At 42.2% G+C, this 23,092-nt stretch overlaps 2 protein-coding genes across 13 annotated transcripts in view; one reads left to right on the forward strand and one right to left on the reverse strand.

Moving 5' to 3' along the window:
• Positions 1-12,136, forward strand: part of BMAL1 (basic helix-loop-helix ARNT like 1) — a gene marked incomplete at both ends in the record, with an annotated part of 31,442 nt that extends 19,306 nt beyond the window's left edge. For 8 of the 11 annotated variants that reach the window (XM_079708091.1, XM_079708093.1, XM_079708092.1 and 5 more), the window contains 6 exons: positions 1,391-1,541; positions 2,351-2,439; positions 3,988-4,096; positions 7,017-7,110; positions 11,128-11,230; positions 11,976-12,136. In XM_079708091.1, the coding sequence (XP_079564217.1) occupies positions 1,391-1,541; positions 2,351-2,439; positions 3,988-4,096; positions 7,017-7,110; positions 11,128-11,230; positions 11,976-12,136 (707 nt within the window). Of the gene's footprint in view, positions 1-1,390; positions 1,542-2,350; positions 2,440-3,972; positions 4,097-7,016; positions 7,111-11,127; positions 11,231-11,975 lie in introns of all 11 variants that reach the window. The other 3 variants (XM_079708086.1, XM_079708089.1, XM_079708090.1) reach the window with 1 other exon arrangement.
• Positions 12,137-13,451: 1,315 nt separating this feature from the next.
• BTBD10 (BTB domain containing 10) overlaps positions 13,452-23,092 on the reverse strand; it is a gene marked incomplete at its 5' end in the record, with an annotated part of 51,073 nt that continues 41,432 nt past the window's right edge. For both annotated transcript variants that reach the window (XM_079707469.1, XM_079707468.1), the window contains 3 exons: positions 13,452-14,532; positions 17,839-17,949; positions 20,470-20,667. In XM_079707469.1, the coding sequence (XP_079563595.1) occupies positions 14,222-14,532; positions 17,839-17,949; positions 20,470-20,667 (620 nt within the window). In that variant the 3' untranslated portion in view covers positions 13,452-14,221. The remainder of the gene's footprint in view (positions 14,533-17,838; positions 17,950-20,469; positions 20,668-23,092) is intronic.

A 23,092-nucleotide genomic window follows, 5' to 3' on the forward strand; every position in this document is an offset into this window, starting at 1 on the left:
TGGGCCAGGGCAATTTCCGGAAGGCATCTCTTATTCAGAGGATTTATCTGGACCCTGTAAAGATTTCGTGTGGCCCAAACGGATCTAATTCTTTTCCACAAAACCCTGCATCGCCTCCTACATTTCCCTCTTGATTAATGGTATGGCCAAATATGTAGCCTTCTGAGATGGAAACCAACATCAACTCCCTCCTTTACTTTTTCCTCCATCAGAACTGTTCATTCACCTCAGACATGCATTTCCAAAGAGGCCCCTTTCTGCCACCTCCACTGCCAAGACCCTGGTTCAGCCCTTGTACCCACCTGATAATTGTGATGGACTCCTAACAGGCCTCCCCACTCGCTTCTGTCCCCAGTCCATCTTCCATCACTATCCCATTTATGCTCTGATAGATCAAGCCTGATAACGTCACAATGTCACGTGCTTAAAACCTCCTGCCTTTAGACTCAAGCCCCATCACCCTTGACAGGCGTTCAAAAGACCCTCCACCTTCTGGCCCTGACCCAGCTCCCCAGCTTTACCCCCGCCCCCATCTCCGCCTGCAGAGGCCTTGTGCTCCGGCCACACTGACCATCTCTCCATTCCCTGCCCTACCAGGCCCTGCCACTCCTCGGGCAGTGCCGGGTTCTTCCCTCTCTCCCCTTGGCAAACTTGCATTCATCCCTCAAGACTCTGATCTCCTCTGCCTCTCCTGAGGGCAGGAGTCACATCCTGTCTCCTCTTTTACCTCCAGTGCCTGGCACATGAAAGATGCTCGTTACATGTTTGTTACATGAAAGAATGAGGTTTCCATAGGTGAGTGACCTCTCTGAATCCAAATGTCCTAAAAATGCTGTACTGCCTTCAGGCTTTGTGACGGGGAAATAGCATGGGCCCTTTGGACAGTGCCTTCTCGTTGTGTGGTTTACTTCATAGCTGATTCCAGTTAGATGTCTAGAATGCAGTCAGTTATTCCCAGAGCCTTCATTTCATACACTCTGAGGAACAGTGACAGGTTCACAACCGAATTGGAAGGCTCAGAGTCAGACCCTCAGAAACAACCTATTCTCTGAAGTGCTAGCTCCCGTGGCTTATTAAAGAGGGATGGCCGGGCTTCCCTGGTGGCTCAGTGGTTGAGAGTCCGCCTGCCGATGCGGGGGACGCGGGTTCGTGCCCTTGTCCGGGAGGCTCCCACATGCCGTGGAGCGGCTGGGCCCGTGAGCCATGGCCGCTGAGCCTGCGCGTCTGGAGCCTGTGCTCCGCAACGGGAGAGGCCACAGCAGTGAGAGGCCCGCGTACCACCAAAAAAAAAAAAGGGATGGCCTTGGAGCCTGAGCGCACTTAGGATTTGGTTAGTTTAATGTATTTGTCTGAGGAAACAATAATGTTCATGGTCTCCTTGTATTTTCAGTTTTACAGACAAGAGAAAAGATTACAACTAATTGCTATAAGTTTAAAATCAAAGATGGTTCTTTCATCACACTACGGAGTCGGTGGTTCAGTTTCATGAACCCTTGGACCAAGGAAGTAGAATACATTGTCTCCACCAACACGGTTGTTTTGTAAGTGTTTTTCGTATATCAGAAGCTCCCTTGCTTCACAGGGAAATGCCTTGGGCCCCTTACCTGGGAAAGGGGGTACAGGTGACAGCCAGTATTGCATCCTTTACTGCCGTCTTGCTGATATCCTGTGAAGCCTCGGGACTGGCGGAAGCCGAAAGGTGGTTAACGAGGGATGAGCTTCAGTACTCATACCTCTGAGGCCCCGACTGGTGGAACTGCTGCCGCAGACAGCAGCATTTCCTACCTGGTAAAGCAGTCAGCCTTTGAGTTCTGCAGGCCTGGCATCCACTGGTATCACTGTGGAGGGAAGGCTTGGTAATCTTTGAAAGGCTCACCAGCCCATACTGGCTTTGGCTGAGGAGGGGCGAGGATCTGCGCCCACCAGGCTGGCGGCCTGAGCCCTGGCAGCTGGAATACCCCCTCAAAGGCTGCCACCTGCTGGCTGAGCAGGGAGGGGAAGGCCCTCCTCTTTGGCCTGCTCCCCACATCTCCTTTCCCATGAGGTCCAAACCCCCCACCTGTAGGCAGAGCCGATCGAGGGGCTGGAGCCGGCAGTGGGCTGCTTCAGTCGCCACCTCCGCTGGACTGCGCCCCACCTGCACCGGGAAGGCCAGGCAGGCAGGGAGGCCAGAGGCCGGGGTGCTGTCCATCGTGTCCTCAGACAGTGAGGAGACCTATGAGCCGCTCAGACTCTTCATCTTGTGGCCTGTCCATGTCCAGAGTGGACACCGGACACCTTGGCCAAGGTGAAAGGTGCACAGGTCTGAGCAGGCCTGACTCACGTTTCCTTGTTGCTGGGATGTTCACAGAGCCAGCGTCCTGGAAGGTGGGGACCCAAGCTTCCCTCAGCCCACAGCATCCCCCCGCAGCATGGACAGCACGCTGCCCTCTGGAGAAGGTAACTATGTGCCGCAGGGGCATCCGGGCTTGCCCCTGAGAAGCTGCTTGTGGCCCCCATCCCTGAGCCCCCGGTATTTGGGGTCCCCAGCCACCGTCTTCTGTGGAACAAGGGAGGCCTCGTGGGGATGATCACTAAGGACGTTGTCATCTCGCTTTCTCTGTTGAGCCTGGGATGCCGGGAACTTGTTTGTACCTTTGCTGAGGCTGCCTGGACCCTGGAAGCCTTGACAGGGCAGCCCCTGCTGCCTGTGCTCTCCTCCCCCTGCCTTGCCAGTGGCTGCGATGTGAAGTGCTCTTGGGAATGGCCGCCGGGATCCCGTGGTGGGAGGAGGGTGTCTGTCAGCACCGGGGTGCGCTGTACCTGGCAGGGCCCTCCCCCGGCTCGGCCTTGGCCGCTGCTCTCCGCACCTGACTCCTCCTTCCTCAGGCCTCTGCTTGCATGGCTTCAGCCCCTGCCTCTGCATTGATGAATCCTACATCCGGTTTCACTCCTGAGCTCCAGATCCGCCTTTCCAGCGGCCTCCTGGGCGAAACCACCTGGAGTCCCACAGGCACCTATAACTCAGCACATCCAGATCGGTTCTCTGCACACACCCTCACCCACAGTCTGGTCGGTTAAGCCAGAAACCGTGACTCCTACCTCTCCCATTATATCAAAACACACACTCCTGTCCCTTCTGTCTTTAAACCTCTCCAACCCCACTGTTGCTACCTCACCCTCCCCATCTGTTGCTTGGCTTTACTGCAGATAACTTCCCAACTCTAGTCTCCCTACCCTCCTCTGCGCCCGCATCCTCCACTGCAGCTCATTCTCCACACGGTGAACTTGTGTCTTCTGTGTCAAGCACTTTGGTGCTCCTTGTCCCCTGTGGATACTGTTCAAATCTGTTAGTGTGGCATCCAAGGCCCTTCATGGTCTGACGGGTACCTGCCTCTCAGTTTCATCTGTCGCTCCTCCATCATCATTTGTAATGAGTTTCTTGGCGTAGTTTCCCAATCTGTCCTGCCTCAGTGCTCGTGCATACACTGGTTGCTGTGCCTGGAATGCTTTCTCCTCCTCACCTCTCTGCCAACCTACCTTATGCTCCTCTCTCAAGACTGAGCTCAGAGTTAATTTCTTCCAGGAGGTTGCACCTGGCCCTGCATGAGTTGGGTGCCTCTTGCTGACCTGTAAAACTTATCACAGTTTGTTCCAGCCATTGTTTATCTTGTGCGTCTCCTCATTAGACTGTGAGCTCCTTGAGGGCAGGGATGCCGACTTATCTCTGTGACTCTGGTGTGCAGCCCGGTGGCTTTCGGCCAGCGTACGTTGAGTGCATGAGGAATTAGAAGCTTTAATATCAACATCTCTGATCCTGGAAGGAAACTTGAGCTTTTCCCTGCCGGAATGCCTTTTCCTGACAAGCTGTGGCTCTCATGTCCCTCAGGGCACAACCCTAAGCTTGAACTTCAGGTGGATCATGGGATGAAGTGGATTTAATTGAACACATAATAGCATTTCTCCCTCTGCTTTCCCCTTTCCCACTCTCAGATTCCTCTGTTGTAGGTGGCCCAAAGAGGACCCACCCCACTGTTCCAGGGATTCCAGGGGGAACCAGGGCTGGGGCAGGAAAAATAGGTCGAATGATTGCTGAGGAAATCATGGAAATCCACAGGCAAGTAACACCTAGTTGTTCCCTTAAACCAGTGTTCTCAACCCCAGGGCACTTTGCCCCCCAAGGGATGTTTTGTTGATGTCTGGAGACATTTTTGGTTGTCACAACTGAGTGGGAGGTTGTTGCTAAACATCCAGTGGATAGAGACCAGGGATGCTGCTTGCTAAACATTCTACAGTCACAGGACAGCCCTCCCAGGCCCTGACCCCTAAGGAAGAATTTTTCAGTCCAAAATGTCAGTAGTGTCGAGACTGAGAAATCCTGCCTTTAAATAAGGAAGCTAAACCCAAACAGGCCAGAGCTAATGGAACTCTGGGAGGCTCAACTTTCTTCTTACTTTGTATATGACCCAAGGAGCTTCCCAGCGGATAGATGGACACTAACATTACAGGACTGCAGGAGCAGAGCCGTGAACTGCCGTGATCTGGGCCTTAACAAAACAGTAGCTTCTTCTAGTCAAAAAGTTGCCTAGGGTTAGTAATAGAGACCAAGCAAATCAGCTAGTAATAGAAGCTCCCTTGGGGAAACTCCTTTTCCGTATGAAAGAGAAGAAGCTCTGAAGCAGTTTATCTGGGTTGAGTCCTAGGCCTCTGCTTAGGAGGTTCATTTAACTTCTTGGACTCTGTTGACTTAAGCCATAAAAGGGAGGCAATATCTATCTCCGTGAAATTGCCCTAGGATTGTGAGAGAACTCAGGAAATTTCCTAGAACTGACATGTAGTGAGTGTTCAAAAATTGTTAAGTCTTTAAATTGAGAGGGAAGCAGTAATTATAAGTCCATTTGAATTTGGGCAATGGAGAGGGTGGTAACCAGGTCCTTAGGCATACAAACTTAATGGAACATAATCATAGGATCCCTGATGCCACTGGATTGATTCTCTCAGTAGAATTGGAGGCCGGCCTTGTTTTCTAATTGGCCACAGTGGGGCTCTTATCCCAGTGGGATAACAGAACAGCACAGTTCTGTTCCAGCCCTTCAGGAATGACGGATGTGGCTGTTTGAATCTACCTCAGGAAGGAGGTGTGGGTGCAGTGTGCACTGATAATCTGGTGCTGATCAGTCCCGGCATACCCTGTGCTTTGCTTGAGACTATCCAAGGACAGTATAAAACAGTCCTTGAACGCAAAGGTCTTACAATCTTTGCGAAGCCTATTTTCTTTATGATAAAAGAAAAAAGGGAGAGTGCATGGGCTGAAACAAGCAAGGGAGGACGGTTTGAACTTGGCCTTAGCTGGGTTTTATGATCAATGTGGGTGTTCCTTCTAGAAAAGACAGGCACACGCTGGAATGGGCATGTGAATGGTGTATTCAGGACACAAAAAGCAGGCCATCTACCTCGGCAGCCTCTTTGTAGAAAGGAACCAGAGATGTGATGGGAGATTGCTAAGAATTCTAAGAAATAATGTTGAACGGTTGAGACTGGACGAAAATTGGAAGACCCTGTGCATTGTAGGATGCTGAGCAGGTGTCCAAAGTGGTGTGTTAATAAGCATCATGGAAGCTGGGAACTTCCTTGGCGGTCCAGTGGTGATGACTCCGCGCTTCCAGTGCAGGGGGTGTGGGTTCGATCGCTGGTTGGGGAACTAAGATGCCATATGCCGTGGGGCACAGCCAAAACAAAAAAACCCCAAAAAACCAAAAAATAAGCATCGTGGAAGTTGGATTGGAATAGGAAGAGATGAAGGTAAGCATGCTTAACAACCCAGGAATGAGGCCGACCTTACAGTGATAGTGTCCAAAAGAGAAATCAGTAATTTAAGGACTAGATATTGAAAATGAAATAAGTAACTACGAAAAGGCAATTCTAAGATAGGGAAGCTGGGGAAACAGTGGTTCCATAGATGTAGGTAGGGAAAAATGGAAGACACAATTTTTCAGTAAGCAATTAGTAGTCATCTGTGTGGGTGAAGAACACCTGGTATAAAGTTGTATCCCGCCTTTCAGAAGCTTATGATCCAGGAGAGAGAGAGAGAGAGAGAGAGAGAGAGCGAGCTTGTTTACTCACAAATTACAGAATTAGGCAGTACAGGCCAAGAGCCAAGACTGCTGGGCACTGGAGGGGTCCTTAGGAGACCCAGAAGCTGCAATCATCCATGTCGGTGCTAAGAGCCTGGTGGTCACGCAGCTGCCATTCAAGTTTCCCTAAACTCTAGCTGCGGTGCCAAGTCATGGCTTCCTTTGCTGAGGTCCTTCAGCTTGACAAGAGTTTATGTGGATTTACAGCTCTAAGTCTTTCCCCCTATAAACCTACTATGTTGAGAAATAAGCTAGCTGAGGAGGGCTTGGACCTATTTTTCATCACCTGTTGCCTTAGAAGATGATGATGGTGACTGCTCATGCGAGGCCACTTTCTAGGTGGGGCTGAAACCACTGCAGCACCCTCCATTTACTGAGTAGTCGCTAGCTAAGCAGTGTTTGTAGGGTAGAGAATAAGTCATTTGCTGTGGATTCTAGTTCACTTGATCAAAGATAGAATGCCACCAACTCTGAGATCTGGATTCTGTGAGCAAATGAAACTGGCCACCTACTTGAAATTCACAAACCTGAAATCCAAACCCTAATCCAAGGGCTTTGTCAGTGAGAAGCCTGCCTCCAGGATCTGTGTTCTAGATCAGGTGCCTATGGGATAAATCCAGCTTATCACCTATAAGTAAAGTTTTATTGGAACACAGCTATATCCATTCACTTGCATATCATCTATGGCTGCTTTCAGGCTACAGCGGCGGAGTTCAGTAGTTGTGACAGAGACCATATGGCCTACAGAGCCTAAAATAATCACTCTCTAGCCCTTTACAGAAAGTTTGCCAATCCCTATTCTAGATCTTCATCCTTCTTCTCACCCCCATCCCTCAACAAAACACACACACTCCACTGAGAAAAAGGAAAGGCAATGTAACTAACTCCTCTTTTCTCCGACAGGATAAGAGGCTCATCACCTTCCAGCTGTGGCTCCAGCCCACTGAACATCACAAGTACACCTCCCCCGGATGCCTCTTCTCCAGGAGGCAAGAAGGTAGGGCTGATGACTCTTAGACTAAGGCCTTTCTTCATCCAGAGAGCTCTTGCCCAAGTTCTGAAATACTGGAAGTGGGAGTATATAATTGTGGTTGCTGAAACAGGTAGGGCCCTTTTTTACCCCTTGAAGTAAATGCGTCTGTGTTAGGTGAGGCACAGAGCATACCAGTGGAGCTGGGGAGCCTTGCTGACATTGTTAGAGGATTTATCCCATGTGAGTGGGGGAAGGCAGAAAGAGAGCTTTCTAAGGATTGGGGAGCTATCAGTCCATTGTATGGAGGGATGAATTCAAGAGCCCCCGTGAGAGAAGGGTTAGTGAGTACCTAAAACTATCTAGTTCTCTGCCGGGAGTTTTCAAGGAAGAAAATGTTGTTAGTGTCTAGTGCAGGTCCTGGAAACAGTGATACCACCAGCAGTCCTTCGGAAGGCAAGTCATGCCTTTGCAGTTGCAGAATACTTAGGGATCTGCCTGGGTTTCCTACGATGGGACAGCATTGAGTACAAGTAGTTTATCAGTCGCCAGCCCTCATGAAGAACTGGCCAGAAGGCTATATTACAGTCTTAGAAACCAATAATCTGTTTTCATCTTTAGTGCTGATGAGAGAATTTACAAGCCTAGGCCAATGTTAATTGTAAATCATAAATCTGTAGTGTCTGATGTTAGCACAGGTTAGGATGCTGCAAAGGCCAGCATCTTGAGACATAGTCTTCCTTCCCCTATCTCCCAAGACATGTACACAAAGAATATTAGTAATTTACATAGGGCACAAACTGCATCAAAAGCAGGACATGGGTTTCCAAAACTGGGCTCCTCAGAGACTCAGGTTACCAGGAGCTGTGGTGCTGCCAGGTAGGACTGGGGCGAGGGGCAGGTGATGAGGCAGACAAGGTAGGAAGACTCCTGCTGCTTCCAGGGCAGCTTTACTTCTGACACAGGAATCTTCGGTAAAAGTGTTTATTTGAAAAAAGGTTTTGCTTCCCCCCAAAAGGGTTGAAAGCCAATAAATTAATGGGTAAGAGCACAGTTGGAAGATAGACCTGGGTTTGAAGCCTAGCCTTGCCATGTGCTGGTTCTGTGGCCCTATACAATTTTTTAAGCCTTAGATTTCTCTATAATGCGGCTAACATAGGTTAGGGCAGCCAGCATCTTTGCACATGAAGTCCTATTATGAAAGTATATATGTGAAAGTGCCTGGCCTTTGGTAATGACTCAGAAGATAGTACTGACAGATGAAGTCTGGGCTGAGCACACCCCTCCCCCTTGCTCGCAGGCTGAGCTCTTAGCTCTGTTCTGTTACACTGCTAGGTCCTTCCTCCATACTGGATCCACCGTCTCCTTAGCATGGTATCTTCTTTGTGTCTCAATTCAACTTTTAGGCACTTGATTTCCTGGTATTACCAAGAATCCCACTACTCTATTTTGGAAGGTCATCACTCCAGTTTAGTGCTTAAATATTACTCAGGGAACTTTCATATGCAATCTCTCATCTTATCCTCACAACCTCATAGGTGACAAAATCCAGGCTACCAAATGTTACATGACTAGCCCAGAATTTAGTAAGTATGGCCCCAAACTAAATTCAGGTCTCTTGACTTCTGATTCTTTTCACACCAACAAATGCCAGAGATCTAAAAGTATACTCTGCATCACAAAGCCCCAAGTATTTTTGAGGCAGTTTGGGAAAATGTTTCCTTTTCTTTGGGCTTATAAAAGTGGGTCTGAGAAGAAATTCTGAATGTATTCTGAGTCATCAGCAGTAGGATCTTATAAGAAAGGCATCTAAACAAGACGGAGTTAAAAATGACAGCATTAAATAGTGTACCAAAGCCACAAAAGTAAAGGTGGCCGCAGGCTTCCCAGTCACTTTCAAAATTGGCAGGTCCAAAAATAGCCATTTAGCCTGCCAGTTGTTTTAATTAGGGTCAAGCTAAATATAATAAAAAGAGGAGGCTTAGTGAGCCTCATAGGTTCCAGGAGAGTCTGGACATCCAGAGGTACCAAGGCAGGGTGAGATAAAGCAGCAGTTCCCTAAACGTCATCTGTGGTCTTTTGGTGGGGTTAGGGAGGGGGCATCTTTTCAGGGGTCTGCATGGTCTAAAAGTATTTTCATAATAATGCTAAACAGTTTTTTCTCACTGTGTTGATATGTGAACTGATAGTGAAAAAGCAACGTTGGGTAAGACTACTGCTGGTGCTTTTACAAACATCAAGCCTGTGGCACCAAACTGTACTGACGGTCACTGTATTTCACCACCGTATACTCACAATAAAATAATAAATTTAAAAGCCAGCTTCATTTAAGAATGTCCTTAATAAAGCAGTAAAATAATTTTATAAAATCCTTGAGTAAATCTTTTTAAAACTGTTACAAAATGGGAAGTGTGCATAAAGCACTTGTGCTGCACACAAAGTATGACGGTTGTCTCAAGGAAGAGCACTTGTGTGACTGTTTAAGTTATAAACTGAACCCAATCACCTTTTTCATAGGAAGCCATTTTTACTGTCGCAAACTATGGTTTTTCAGACGTGGGTATAATTTAGTGTACATTTTCTTGAAAATGAATGAACCTGCGACTTCAAAGAAAACAACTGCCAGTGATAAAATTTTAGCTTTCAAGCAAAAATTAGAATTTTGGAGAAAACTTGTGTCTGCTACTTTGAGCTTGACTGCTTCCCAAAACTTAAGATATTTGTCATGTAGGTAATATTAACAGTGGTGATGTTTTGATGTTGTACAATGAAGTGTGTCAACATTTGGAAGATCCGTGTAACTCAGTGAACCAGTATTTTCCAAATGACTGATGTAAGATACTTCAAAATCATACAAAGGCAAAAAAGATCCATCCTAATTGCCAAGATATACCAATGGATTTCAACATAACAGAGTATCAAAATTTCATTGATATGGTTTCAAACGCCACATTGCAACTGATCTTTAAGAAACTTCCACTTGCTGAGTTTTGATGTAATATCAAAGAATACCACGATTATTTGAAAAGGCTATTAAAATACACCTCCCTTTTCCAACTGCCTATCTATGAGAGGCCAGGGTTCCTTCAGGTATGTATTTCAAACAACATACCTAAACAGACTGAATGGAGAAGCAAATGAGAATCCAGTTAAATTAAGCCAGACATTCGATTGGCAAAAAATGTAAAATGACACTAACTTTTCGTTATTTTTGAAAATAGTTTTTTCATTAAAATGCTATTCGTGTTAATGTGTAATAGTTTTATTTTTTAATGTATTAGCTTTAACTTCACATATAGTAAATATTAATATAGCCTGTATAAACAAAAGTTCTTTGGAGTCCTCAATTTTTAGAGTGTAAAGTCTTTTTGAGAGTCTCTTCAAAAAGTTGAATTGCGGAGATAAGGTTGTAATGCCATCTACTGGCAAGGCTTGAAATCACTGCCCCTCCTTAAATCCCAGCTGCTACCAAACTGTTTCCTCACCTACATCCAAATACTTCTCAAAGGTGCTTTTCTATGAGATAATACTTCTCAGTAGCCTCTCTTAAGAACTTAAACCAGTGGTTACTAATGTTGGCATCTGTGGTATAACTAGTGATGATTTATTCTAGTGTTTTGTTGTTCATTTGCGACTCCTCAGATCTGTGTCTCTTCACAGTGTAACAGCCCTTTATTTCTTCTTCAGCAACATCTGTTGCTGTAAGAAGTTTTCCTCCCTTACAGGGGACCTGCCCAGCTGGGCTCGCTGAGGTTTAGTCCTTGGCCTGAAACATGTGAGTGCTCTCGGGATTTTAGTCAGCTTTTAAATTGCCTGTGTGGGCTGAATCCAATAAGAGAGAAGATAGTTTGGGGGAGAGGTTTTTTCCTTACTGTGACCATTCCTAAGAGTCTCTGATGTGAAATCATCCGATAAGAAACTGAAGCCATTTGAAGCTTTTTCTCCCCACCTTCCTCTTTTCAACATGCTTCATTTTCTTGGTGACACTGCATAAAATACTGATTGAAACCGCTGATGATGTGAAAATTTTACTTTTGTTTGTAGATTTTAAATGGAGGGACTCCAGACATTCCTTCCAGTGGCCTACTCCCAGGGCAGGCTCAGGAGAACCCAGGTTATCCATATTCTGATAGCTCTTCTATTCTTGGTAAGTAGATTATTCATTTCCAATGCAAAGAGCTTGCAGAAAAACATGTGGCATAAAGTCAGTTTTAAGAACTGAACTGGAAAACCAAACCAGTTCTAGGTAAACTTGATAAGAACAAAGTAAAGGTTTAAAATTTGTTTAAATCTTTACTTCAAACTTGAGTTTAATGGTTGGGTTCTCGCTGGGGTCCAGGTTTGTCCCTGGAACTCAAGAGGCTACAGCAGCCTGGACATGGGCTTTCTCCCAATGTGTGGAACATAATCTCTTCGGAGGGAGAGCCGATGCAGGTTCAGATAAAGCCTAAAAGGGTCATCAGTAAGCATTTCAGAGGGTATTAAAAGTCATTAAGCCAATGAAGAGTTTGCTTCTCCCACCCCACCCTTTTCTCTACTTAGCTTTCTAGATCTTTTTTCCCCCTAATCTCTATCTTCCTATTTTTTCCTTCTATAATAATTCCCTCCTTATAACTAGTTATATCAGAATATTAAAATGAGGTCAACTCATACTTGATACTCTTCATTGAATTTTAAGTACTTTCTTCTTAAAAAGTTGGGTCTTCCCTCTGAAAAACACCAACGTTAAAAAAAAATATATGGCAACACCCCCCCCCCCAAAAGCAGCCTCTCTCATCCTTCTCACCCTACTGTTAGGTATAACGTTCTTATTAAAAGTGTGCTTAGGAACCGCTTACTAAAGTTAACATGCTTTGGTATTAGCACTGACCGGTCTTCATCTCTTTGCACAGGTGAGAACCCTCACATAGGCATAGATATGATAGACAACGATCAAGGCTCAAGCAGTCCCAGTAATGATGAAGCAGCAATGGCTGTCATAATGAGCCTCTTGGAAGCAGATGCTGGGCTCGGTGGTCCTGTTGACTTTAGCGACTTGCCATGGCCGCTGTAAACACTACATGTTGCTTTGGCGACAGCTACAGTATCAAAGTGCATTACTGATGGAGTTATACAGTCTGTGAAGCTTACCAGATAAGGAGAGAACAGCTTTTATGTACTGTCTTCATAAAAGCCATCTCAGAGCCATTGATACAAGTCAATCGTACTATGTGTAACTTCAGACAAAGTGGAACTAAGCCTGCTCCAGTGTTTCCTCATCATTGATGATTATTGGGCTAGCTGTGGATAGCTTGCATTAATTGTATATTTTGGATTCTGTTTGTGTTGAATTTTTTAATCATTGTGCACAGAAGCATCATTGGTAGCTTTTATATGCAGATGGTCATTTCAGATGTATGGTGTTTTTACACTACAAAGAAGTTCCCCATGTGGATATTTCTTATACTAATTGTATCATAAAACCGTTTATTCTTCCTTGTAAGAATCCTTTACTATAAATATGGGTTAAAGTATAATGTATTAGTTAAATATTTTTAATAAATGTTTCCCTTGTTCTATAAATATTGTTCACATTTCAAATAATTAGAAAAATCCTACAGGGAAAAAAATGCCACAGGGCTGGATCATCCATTTTCCATGGTGGGTGTTTAAGGATGAGCCACACCAAAAGCATTTACAGTGCTTTTCTGGCCTTCATAACAATTCTAGGGCATACATAATTTCCCTGTGTTACTAGTTTAGCTGTACTGTAATTTTCGCTATACTGTAATTTTAGTTTCTGTGAGAGCAAAGAAAGATGTTACTGCTTAAACACAAACTACAAATCCTCTGAAATTTTACAAAATCAAGATTAGATAGATAGAACAGACTGGCTTCTCTAACGTACAACTCCTCTACTACTCACAGCTGTACGGCTTCAAACAGTAAGTGACCCTGGACCCAAAGCACCTAAATACTTCTGATTTCTTCGTGAATTGGCCACAGAATACTAAAAAAACAAAACAAAACAAAAACATTTTCGTGAACAATTTGCTAGGCAGAACATCACAGTATAATGGAGAAAACACTGAACCGGTGTCAGAATTTGGCTCTGAAACTTACGGTTACTGTAGGACCTAGTAAAGGTATTTCATCCGTCACATCAGGTTGGGCTAGAAAATGAAAATATTCCCTTTTCAGCTCTAAAATGTTTTGGATTTATAGTTTATTTTATAATTAGTGGGGAATATAAGTGCCTCATCACACATATACCAAACTGGAGTTCCTCGAGCTACCTGGTTTCTAGTTATACTGACACCAACAAGACAGGATATCTGCTAATTATGAGATGGAAAATCTGGTCAAGGTGGTTATAAAGATCAGAAACATTAAAACAATGGAATTTTATTTTGATGAAAAACGAGTTTACAATCATTTAGTAAATGAAGAGCAAACACTTCATCTTCCTATCCCATAACTCGAAAAAAATCATTAGTAAATAAATATCTGTGAACAGATTAAGGGTAAGGCAGACTGGATAATAAACCACCTGATGTTCACACTCCCTGCATGTGACTCACTTGAAAAGGATGAAAACGGCACTGGAGATAACTGAGATGGGCATTGAATCTCATCCTAATCATTCAAATAAGCCCAGTGATACTCATTTTTTGCTCATCATGGGCAGCAAACTATACACATTTCACTGAAGGAATACGTTGATAGAAGCACTTATTTAAATTATATTGTGCATCACAACTATAAAAATGGCTTGAACAGTTCCACTTAACCACCATATATAAAGTGCAACTATATAATATTCTACATTTTATCTGGGGTGTGATGAATATCAACCTAGACTGAAAGTACCCCAGCTGCCAATTTCCGCTGTGAAAAAGGACTGTCCCCCCATACAAAGAACCAATTTCACAAACCTACCGGTAAACAAATACATTTATATAACTGGAACCTCAAGATGCTAGAGCTGTACTCATTTAAAAAACCATTCAGCTACCTTTGGTCTTTAAAAAAGTCTACACTGCAATATCCTAAACATCTGTGCATCTCACAATGCAGAGAGTGGCCTTGCAGTGCAGGATGAGGAGAGTGCAGCGTCACTGCGAAGAGTAGCATGCTATGGTTTCAAGCAACATCACCATCACAGCATCGGATTCTGTGCGTCAGGATCGAGGTCATTGTTGCTAGAAGGGGGATGGATAGGGAGAATATCCAGCTCGTCCACTTGAGGAGTTGGGTGCATGACCACCAGCTGGTCCTGGGGAATGTCTGCGGCAGCTGCTGCAAGGTTGGTGATAGATTTACTCTTTACACACTGAAAGTCTACATGCCGACTCTTTCCTTCTTCCTTCTCCCAAGACATTCGAATAAAGGGTCTTTGGACATAGTTGTAAATCACTTCTGGGCGGCCCCCAGGCCTTTTCTTTACTTTTTCTTTGTAGGTTGGATAACCTGAAGGAGAGGGAGGTTTTAAAAACTGAGGATACGCACGCACACATGTATGCACACCCACATGGGTCCCCACATTCCTCACCCAATTTAACCTAAAGAGGGTTACTGTAGTTCTTGAACAAACAAGTTAAAACAAAAAAGGGAATTCAATATTCTATCCCCTTGGTCATTAGTTCAACAGCAAGAAACTGAAATCCTACTAATGTAATTCACAAAACCTCTCACCATCCACCAACTACCAAAATAACATTCAGAAAGCATGGAGGGGCCGGGTCCCTAATAAAATGGTATGTAAGCTAGTGCATCATGAGCTCTAGTTGTATATCCTTAATATCCCTGAACCCTTCCCTTCGCAGGATTATCTGGCCTCAAGGCCTGCAATTTACTGCAGTATTAGCTGCCTACTTTTTTTTTTGTGTGTGTGTGGTACGCGGGCCTCTCACTGCTGTGGCCTCTCCCGTTGCGGAGCACAGGCTCCGGACGCGCAGGCTCAGCGGCTATGGCTCATGGGCCCAGCCGCTCCGCGGCATGTGGGATCCTCCCGGACCGGGGCACAAACCCGTGTCCCCTGCATCGGCAGGCGGACTCTGAACCACTGCGCCACCAGGGAAGCCCCTGTAGCCTTCTACTTTCTTTAAACCTAAATCTCATCTTCATATTTTTCTGGGTTTTTTCTTTCCTTTTTACTGTTAAGTAACAAGGAGCCGTAGAACTCTCCAGCTTCGCTAATTCCAGGTACTTCTGCACCTAGGTCAGCAAAGCCAATATTTTAACCCCTATATCATTTAAATGTTACTACTCTCAACAACCAGGCAGTTCATTTAGATTGGCAATGGACAAATTGCCAATGGCCAAAGCAGCTGTGGACAAAAAAAAAAAACGTTGCCTGCCATGTCAGTAAACAAGGATGTTGCGGCCATCAAGCCATCAGCCACTGCAGCCACCCCCACCCAAGGATGCTCCTGAGGGGAATTCAGGACAGAGAAAAACAGGATACTGGCCCTAGACAGTTAAGATGTGTATCGAAGGAATAATTGCAACAAGCCTAGACTCCTGCATCTCCCCAAACTTAGAGAGGTGCTCAAATCATTAACTTGAGATGTCTGTTTTTTGTGATAAGCAGTAATCTTTCGATTTTTTTTTCTTTTCCAGCAAAAACTCTTATATATCCTGGCTCCTCCCTTACCTCTTTGGAACAGTTTCTCAGAGCTGTCTGAGAGGCTGTATCCCAGGCTATAGTCCTCAGTAAGGCCACCAAACAAAAAATAATTCTGAACATTTAGGTTGTGCATTTTTTTCAGTCGACACAGCTTTCCCTAATTAATTATATCTTCCTCCTCTTAGATCATAATCACTGAAGAGTAACAACTGGTAACAACCATCCTGGTTTCGGAAAAATTTCAGTCATTTACTAGTAAGGCAATTTCTCTAAAGACATACTTTCCTTAGATGCTATCAAAAGTTCCTTCTCTCCCTCCCACTAGCATGAATTGCTAGTTTAGACCAAGTACTGGCAAACATTTTCTGTAAAGGGCCAGACGGTAAATATTTCAGGCTTGTAGGCCATATGGTCTCTATCACACCCACTCAACTATGCCATTGTAAAGTGAAATCAGCCACAGACAATACATAAATTAATGAGCATGTCTATGTTCCAATAAAACTTGATTTATAAAAAACAGGTAATGGGCTGGATTTGGCCCATAGGCCATAGTTAGACCATAGTTAGAATCAGAAAAAAATACAAAGGCCTCACATAGTAGGGACTGAATTAAGGATTCTTGCATAGGAGGATGTTATGTAGGCATCGCAGGTAGCTAGTATATTTAGCCACGTGTGGCGTGTGTACGTGGTTGAGGTGAGGGGGAACAGGGGCAAGGACTAAATACCTTCTAAGGACCTTCTGTAGAATGTCTTCTTCGTTTCATACTTCCACTCAATTACCAGCTGAAGCGCAGCAGTAGAGATCAGAAAGGTTTCTACCCTCTACTATTCCCTTGCCCTTGATTGCTTTTGGACTATTAAAAGTCTTTAAAATTCCCATCTCATTGTATTCCACTCTGCCCTCCACACAGAATCACCACTCTAACCCAAGTGTAATCATATTACATCCTTGCTTTAAAACTACCAATGATGCCCTCATGCTTAAAGAGGAAGGTCCATCCTCCTCAGCACAGTATATAAGGCTTTATTTTTTACAATCTAGTTCCAACCCACTTGTTATCCCCTGCCCGCTCATCTAAAGTAGCTCCCTCCAGTTACCTTCTCTTTAGCTCTGAAAGGAAACAGCTAAATCCCATCGTTTGCAAAATGACAGAAGAGGGGACATATTGGTGAAGCTAATGTGTCCTCTTTTTTAAGCCCAAAGTTTCCTCCCCTTCCCGCAACGACCCTGTTTCTGGTCATTCTTCCCTCTATGTCTCAGCAGCCCATTACAGTGATCTCCAGCAGCTTATCTGGTCATTGCTCTGAACACCACAATCTTCGTTATCACCATCACAAACACAGAAATTACTACGTGCTGGGCCCTATTTTAACTCATTCTGTCCTCACAATGACCCTATAAAGTACTTATTAATGCTCCCATTTTAGATGAGGAAACGAAGGCAAAGAGAAGTAAAGTGCTTTGGCCAAGGTCATACAGCTATTAAATCATAGGCTCTGAACACAAGTAGTCTTTACCCTTTACTATGGTATGCCAAAGAAGATATTTTGTTTTTAGTAAGGACACTTTAAAATAAAAGAAGCATCTGACAAAAATTCATTTAAATCATGAAGTAAAAAGCAATCTAAAAAGTATGCATTTAAGTAAGATGAAGTACATTTGCAATTCAATTTAATTTGAAAATAAGCTATTATACTTTAAGACACTAGTAAGCTACTAGCACTGTTTTTACATGAATTTTCAGAAAGTACTAGATTTTAATTCTGTTGAGCTTTGATCACGATCACTACTAGGCAAAGAGCCCTGTCAGTCTTACGGGAATATACACACATGCGTGCCAAACACACGACATGGGCTTAGTCAAAAATGCATTAAGTCGGGCGACGGCAGAAAAGACAAATTCATATCTCTATATTGCTAGGGAATCTTATGGAATGAATAATAATTTCTAATGGCCTTCTATTTATCATCTCAGATAAAGGAAGCTGATTTTTGTTATTTATATGTCTACTGCATGAGCATTCAGTAATCATTTGTCTGAATTTTTCTCAAAATATTCAAACTATATTCTCAATGGGATCCAGTTGTTTAACCTTGCTTTTTCAAAAGAAAATTAATAGAAAACAGTGAAAATGTCTTACCTTCTATTCCCAATCTAATCTTCTTAAGACCCCTCTCCTTCAAAACTGATTTGGCCACATCTCTGTTTTCAATGTACTTGAAAAATCTATATAATTTTGTGCTATAAATAACTGGAAACAAAGAGACAAAAATATTTTCTTATTAAAATCAAAGTATTTGGCGATGACTCAAGTTTATCTTGATCATCAAAGGGGCCTGACAACCCTAAAAGCCCAAATAATGGATGCAGTGATGCCAAAGGATGACTAGCCAACATGACAGGACAATTCAGTACAGTTAATACATAAGCAAATGTCTACATAAGTTGAAACAAGAAAAGCTTTAATAACCAATCAGATAACCCAATCCATAGGAAGAATCTCCTTCTGAAAGATATATCATATACAAACTCATTGGAATGGGATCTGCCCCAATTTCTTCAAATAAAGAGAACCAAAAAAAAAGGTATCAATATCACATGATTATCAAGCAGGCAAAGTAAAGGACTTTGCTCTGATGCCTACAAGGCCTCATCTGGAGGGGAAAAAACTGCCTTGTCAGAAAGTACAAAATGGATACATCTTGCATTTCATGGATTGAGCAACTATTAATAACTCCCCCAAAACAAAGGCCCACCCCACAAACTGTTTTCCATTCAGGCGAACAGTCCCATTTAATACTGATGTTAAAAATGGCAGATTCGAGCATGTTCTGCCTAGGTTAGTCTGTTTAGAGCAAACTGGCTTTGCAAAGGACAGACATTCCACTGACAACATGTTGAGTCTTCCAAATGTGCTGGGCACTTCAGGGAGTTAGACTGATGGACCTTCCTCGCCTTCTCTCTTTCAGGTGGAGTTATCTCCCTTAAAAGGTGAACTGCAAAGGTTTTTTCAAAAAAAGAAAAACACACTCACAAACCAAACATGCTGGTTTAAGAGCCAATAAAAGGAAAAAACGTATACAGAAGCTACTCATGGAGTAAATTTGTGATTATTACTACATCCTTAAGACTACTGATATTATTTTAAGATAAAGATTTTTTGACATCTCAGAATGGGTGGTGTTATGATGTCACATTTAGGAAAATCAGGCTGAAGAGACTATCTCATCTCTGTCTACTCAAATGTATCTTCTTTACCTTGGAACACCTTGGCACAAAATGAAACATATTTAGACAAATTGAGTAAAAATGTTTCCAGTCCTTTTAAGCTTCAATGTTTAAGGTAAGAAACAAAAAACATTGACATGAAAAGCTCAATAACTAAAAAGGCAAAGTCCAGGTCTATTATTATTCCTGTATCACTATAATATCATTTCTGTGCTTTACAGCTGGCTCTACTCTCTTGGAGTCAAACTTTTTGAAAAGTAAAAGTTTGTTCATTCCTTTTTCTACACAGAAAATGATTTAGTGTATTTCTTCTGATTTTTGGTAACCTTTTATTTTTCCTGTGCTTTGTTCAACTATTTATTCCACATATTATTATAGAAAACCATTGTCAGCAAAGAGCCTAGGAATGAGGAAATAGTAACATTTTATTATTCTAACTGTCCACAGAAGAGTCAGAATAGTCATTCAAGTGTATCATGCAAAGGAAATGTCTCAATGTAAATTCTGAAAAGCACTACGATAACGTAATCTAATGAAAATCTTTAGAATTAAAATAAAAAAGAATACCACTTAGTCTGCTTTGTTTTATTTTTAGAAAAGGGTAAGTAAAACGGAAAAATCAGAGCTTAAAGGGCTCCAGTACTTTCTATAATCCTGTACTTTTTACTTAAACCCTAATCCTGACCGAGTCAACACAGACTGGAGGACAGAACAAGATGTTGGGCTATTTTACCTAGCTCCTCGAATCATTCTTTTAACTCTTTTTCTCAATCTATGAAGCTGTTCAAAAATACTAGATTGGGTTCACCATAAAAACAAAAACAAACCAATATGAGATAAATTTTCTAACAGAAAAAAAAAAAAATCAAAAGGTTCTAATCAGAAAAAGTTTGGAAGCACAGTAAGAAAAAAGTTAGTCACTGCTGCTCAAGATGTGCTGTTTTGGTCAGAAATACCTAAAGTTCCGCAAAGCTTTCGGAAGGGTCACTGTATCCTCCAGGAACACTTATGACATTAAAAAAGGAATCTTAGAACTTAAAGTCATCTTTGCAATCACTGAGTTGAAGCTTCTCATTTTATATACAAATAGAAATTCATCTAAAAAAAAACACTTATTTTTTTATTATCTACTATTCCAGGATCTACTTCTCTTGGATGCTTCTAAATGCAAAGAAAAAAACCATTAAGATCCAGATACTCAACAAAAAGCAAACCATTTCTGTGCATGACACGGGCGGGTACACTTTTTCTGTAAAGGGCCAGATAGTAAACACTTTGGGCTTTGCTAGCCATGCGGTCTTCATTCCAACTACTCCACTCTGCCATTGTAGCGCATAAGCAGCCACAGACAATACATATAATTTTGTTTATAAAAACAGGCAAAAGGCTGGATTTGGCCCACAGGCTGTAGTTTGCCAACTCCTGGTGTAAGTAAGAGTTCAACATACTTTCTTTATAAAAACTGTCCTTTGATCAATATTGTAAAAGATAAAGAGAAAATCTGTGATGATTTAAGAGAGAGAAAATATGCCACAGGACTTACTTTGTGAATATTCTTCTCCCATCTGTGGTGGATACTCTTCATCCCAATCAACCACATCATCGTCTGTAAGCACCACTATGTGGCATTCGCGTTCCCCACTCTGGGCACTAGCTACCATGAGAGGCAGAATCATTTCTTCCAGGTAAAATTCGAACTGTCTACGAGCACCATCATTTGATAACTCATGCATTAGGGCACCTGAAATAAAAGCCACAAAAATACCTTCATTTTGGGGGTGACTGATAAGTAAAAGAAGAGCAGAAACAACAAACAAACAAAACAGCAGAGTAGTTCAGCATCTACTTCGGGATCCTGTAGACAATATAGTGGTTGTTCTTTAGTCAACAAAACTTTGCCCAGGAAGAGTTCTTATGGAACTGTAGAATTTTAAAGCAAGAAGGGCCAATTAAAGCCATCCAACACAAGCCCCTTCATTTTACACATCATGAAGCAATCTGCCTAAGGTTACAAAACTAATTTGCACAATCAGAATTAAATCTACTCTCCAGGGTATTTTTTACTACATCATTTTGTCTTCCATCAATGTATGCAGTTATATCTTAAAGTATATCCTCAGGATATTTTTTCAGATTATCCATACGAAATAAAATAGCCCCCATATTCCATCTCCCACATTTTCTTTCTCAGAAAATTATTTACAAACAACACTGGTATTACTGTGTAGGAAGAGGAGTGAGATGGAAAGGGTCAACTGGCTTTGGGATAAGGATGGTAAAAGGTCCAGCAAAATATAGCACGGTACAGGAATTACATTGCTTATGTGACCCTAGAATTGAGAGGAATGAAAGATGCACTTCACTTGATCCTTCTTAAGTACAGACATAATGAACAACTTTAAGTTTCCAAATACATAGTCACAAACTCACCTGCACTGACCTAATCATTTTTATTTTATTCCTATTTCAATGGCAATGTCCTATCTCTTATCTAAGGCTCTATCATCTCAGGAACTACTGGGAGGGTAAGAGAAGACACTAAAACTCAAATCTGTAGTCTCCCAAATTAGAGCTTTTTTTCCCCCTACAACATGTTGTCTAATTATATAATAACTATTAATATAATAAATGATTAAATAATTAACTATAATATTATGATTTAGCCATGTCTCTCTCTAGGCTGGCTACTTCCATTATGATTTTTTAAATTCCCTTTATAGTCAAACTCCTATATATATATAAACACATTCTCTTTCCCCTAACTTCTGAACCAATTCCAATCTGACTTCCACACTCACTACTCAAAAGAGCCCTTGACACAGTCTTCAAATGACCTCTAGATTGTTAAAGACAATGAACATCTTTTTAAAAAACTTTTACTGAAGTATAGTTGATTTACAATGTTGTTAATTTCTGCTATACAGCAAAGTGATTCAGTTATACATATATATATTCTTTTTCATATTCTTTTCCATTATGGTTTATCACAGGATATTGAATATAGTTCCCTGTGTTATACAGTAGGACTTTTTATTTATCCATTCTATATGTAATAGTTTGTATCTGCTAGTCCCAAACTCCCAATCCTTCCCTCCCCCATGCCCCTCTCCCTTGGCAACCACAAGTCTGTTCTCCATGTCTGTGAGTCTGTTTCTGTTTTGTAGATATGTTCATTTGTGTCATATTTTAGATTCCACAAATAAGTGATATCATACAGTGTTAGTCTTTCTCTTTCTGACTTACTTCACTTACTATGATAATCTCTAGGTCCATCCATATTGCTGCAAATAGCATTAAGTAAGTAAGGGAACCCTCTTACACTGTTGGTGGGAATGTAAATTGGTGCAGTCACTATGGAAAACAGTATGGAGGTTCCTCAAAAAAAAAACAGAGTTGCCACATGATCCAGCAATCCCACTCCTGGGCATATATCCAGACAAATCTAATTTTGAAAAGTTACATGCACCCCTATTTCATAGCAGCACTATTTACAATAGCCAAGACATGGAAACTACCTAAATGTTGTCTATCAACAGATGAATGGACAAAGAAGATGTGGTGTGCATGTGTGTGTATGTATGTGTGTGTGCGTGCCAGTGTTATAGCTATTTAGTGTAGAATTTAAAATAATTAATAAACTTTATCTACATTTATCATCTGATTATTTTAAAATGAGCTTATAGTAAATCAAGTTTAGAACAGAATAAAAATACATGTTAAGAATGCAAGCATCTACAGTGTGAAGATATTCTATTAGTTTTATCTTATGTAGCCCTTACAAAAATAAAACAACTGGTAATATATTACAAGATGATTCTTGGGTTCTATTTTTCTTGATTTATGATAAAGGAGTAATGTACCATTTAGCTGGAACAAAGTCAAAGGAAATAATAGAAATGAAAAAGAGTAGCCCCTGCTTGCCACAACTAGAGAAAGCCCGTGCGCAGCAACAAAGACCCAATGCAGCCAAAAATAAATAATACATTAAAAAAAAAACAGCTGGAAATCTATGGTGTATATGTAATATCTGAAGCCACAGTGATAAATGGCATCACTTAGATTAATTGTATAGATTCTGTGAGAGAGAAGGTAGCTGAAGACAGAACAGTTGGGAAGGACCACTTTCAACGTATGAAGGATCAGGGAGCAAGTGAGAGGAAAATAAG

The sequence above is a fragment of the Hyperoodon ampullatus genome, assembly GCF_949752795.1.
Source record: "Hyperoodon ampullatus genome assembly, chromosome: 7".
Classification (NCBI taxonomy): Eukaryota; Metazoa; Chordata; class Mammalia; order Artiodactyla; family Ziphiidae; genus Hyperoodon; species Hyperoodon ampullatus.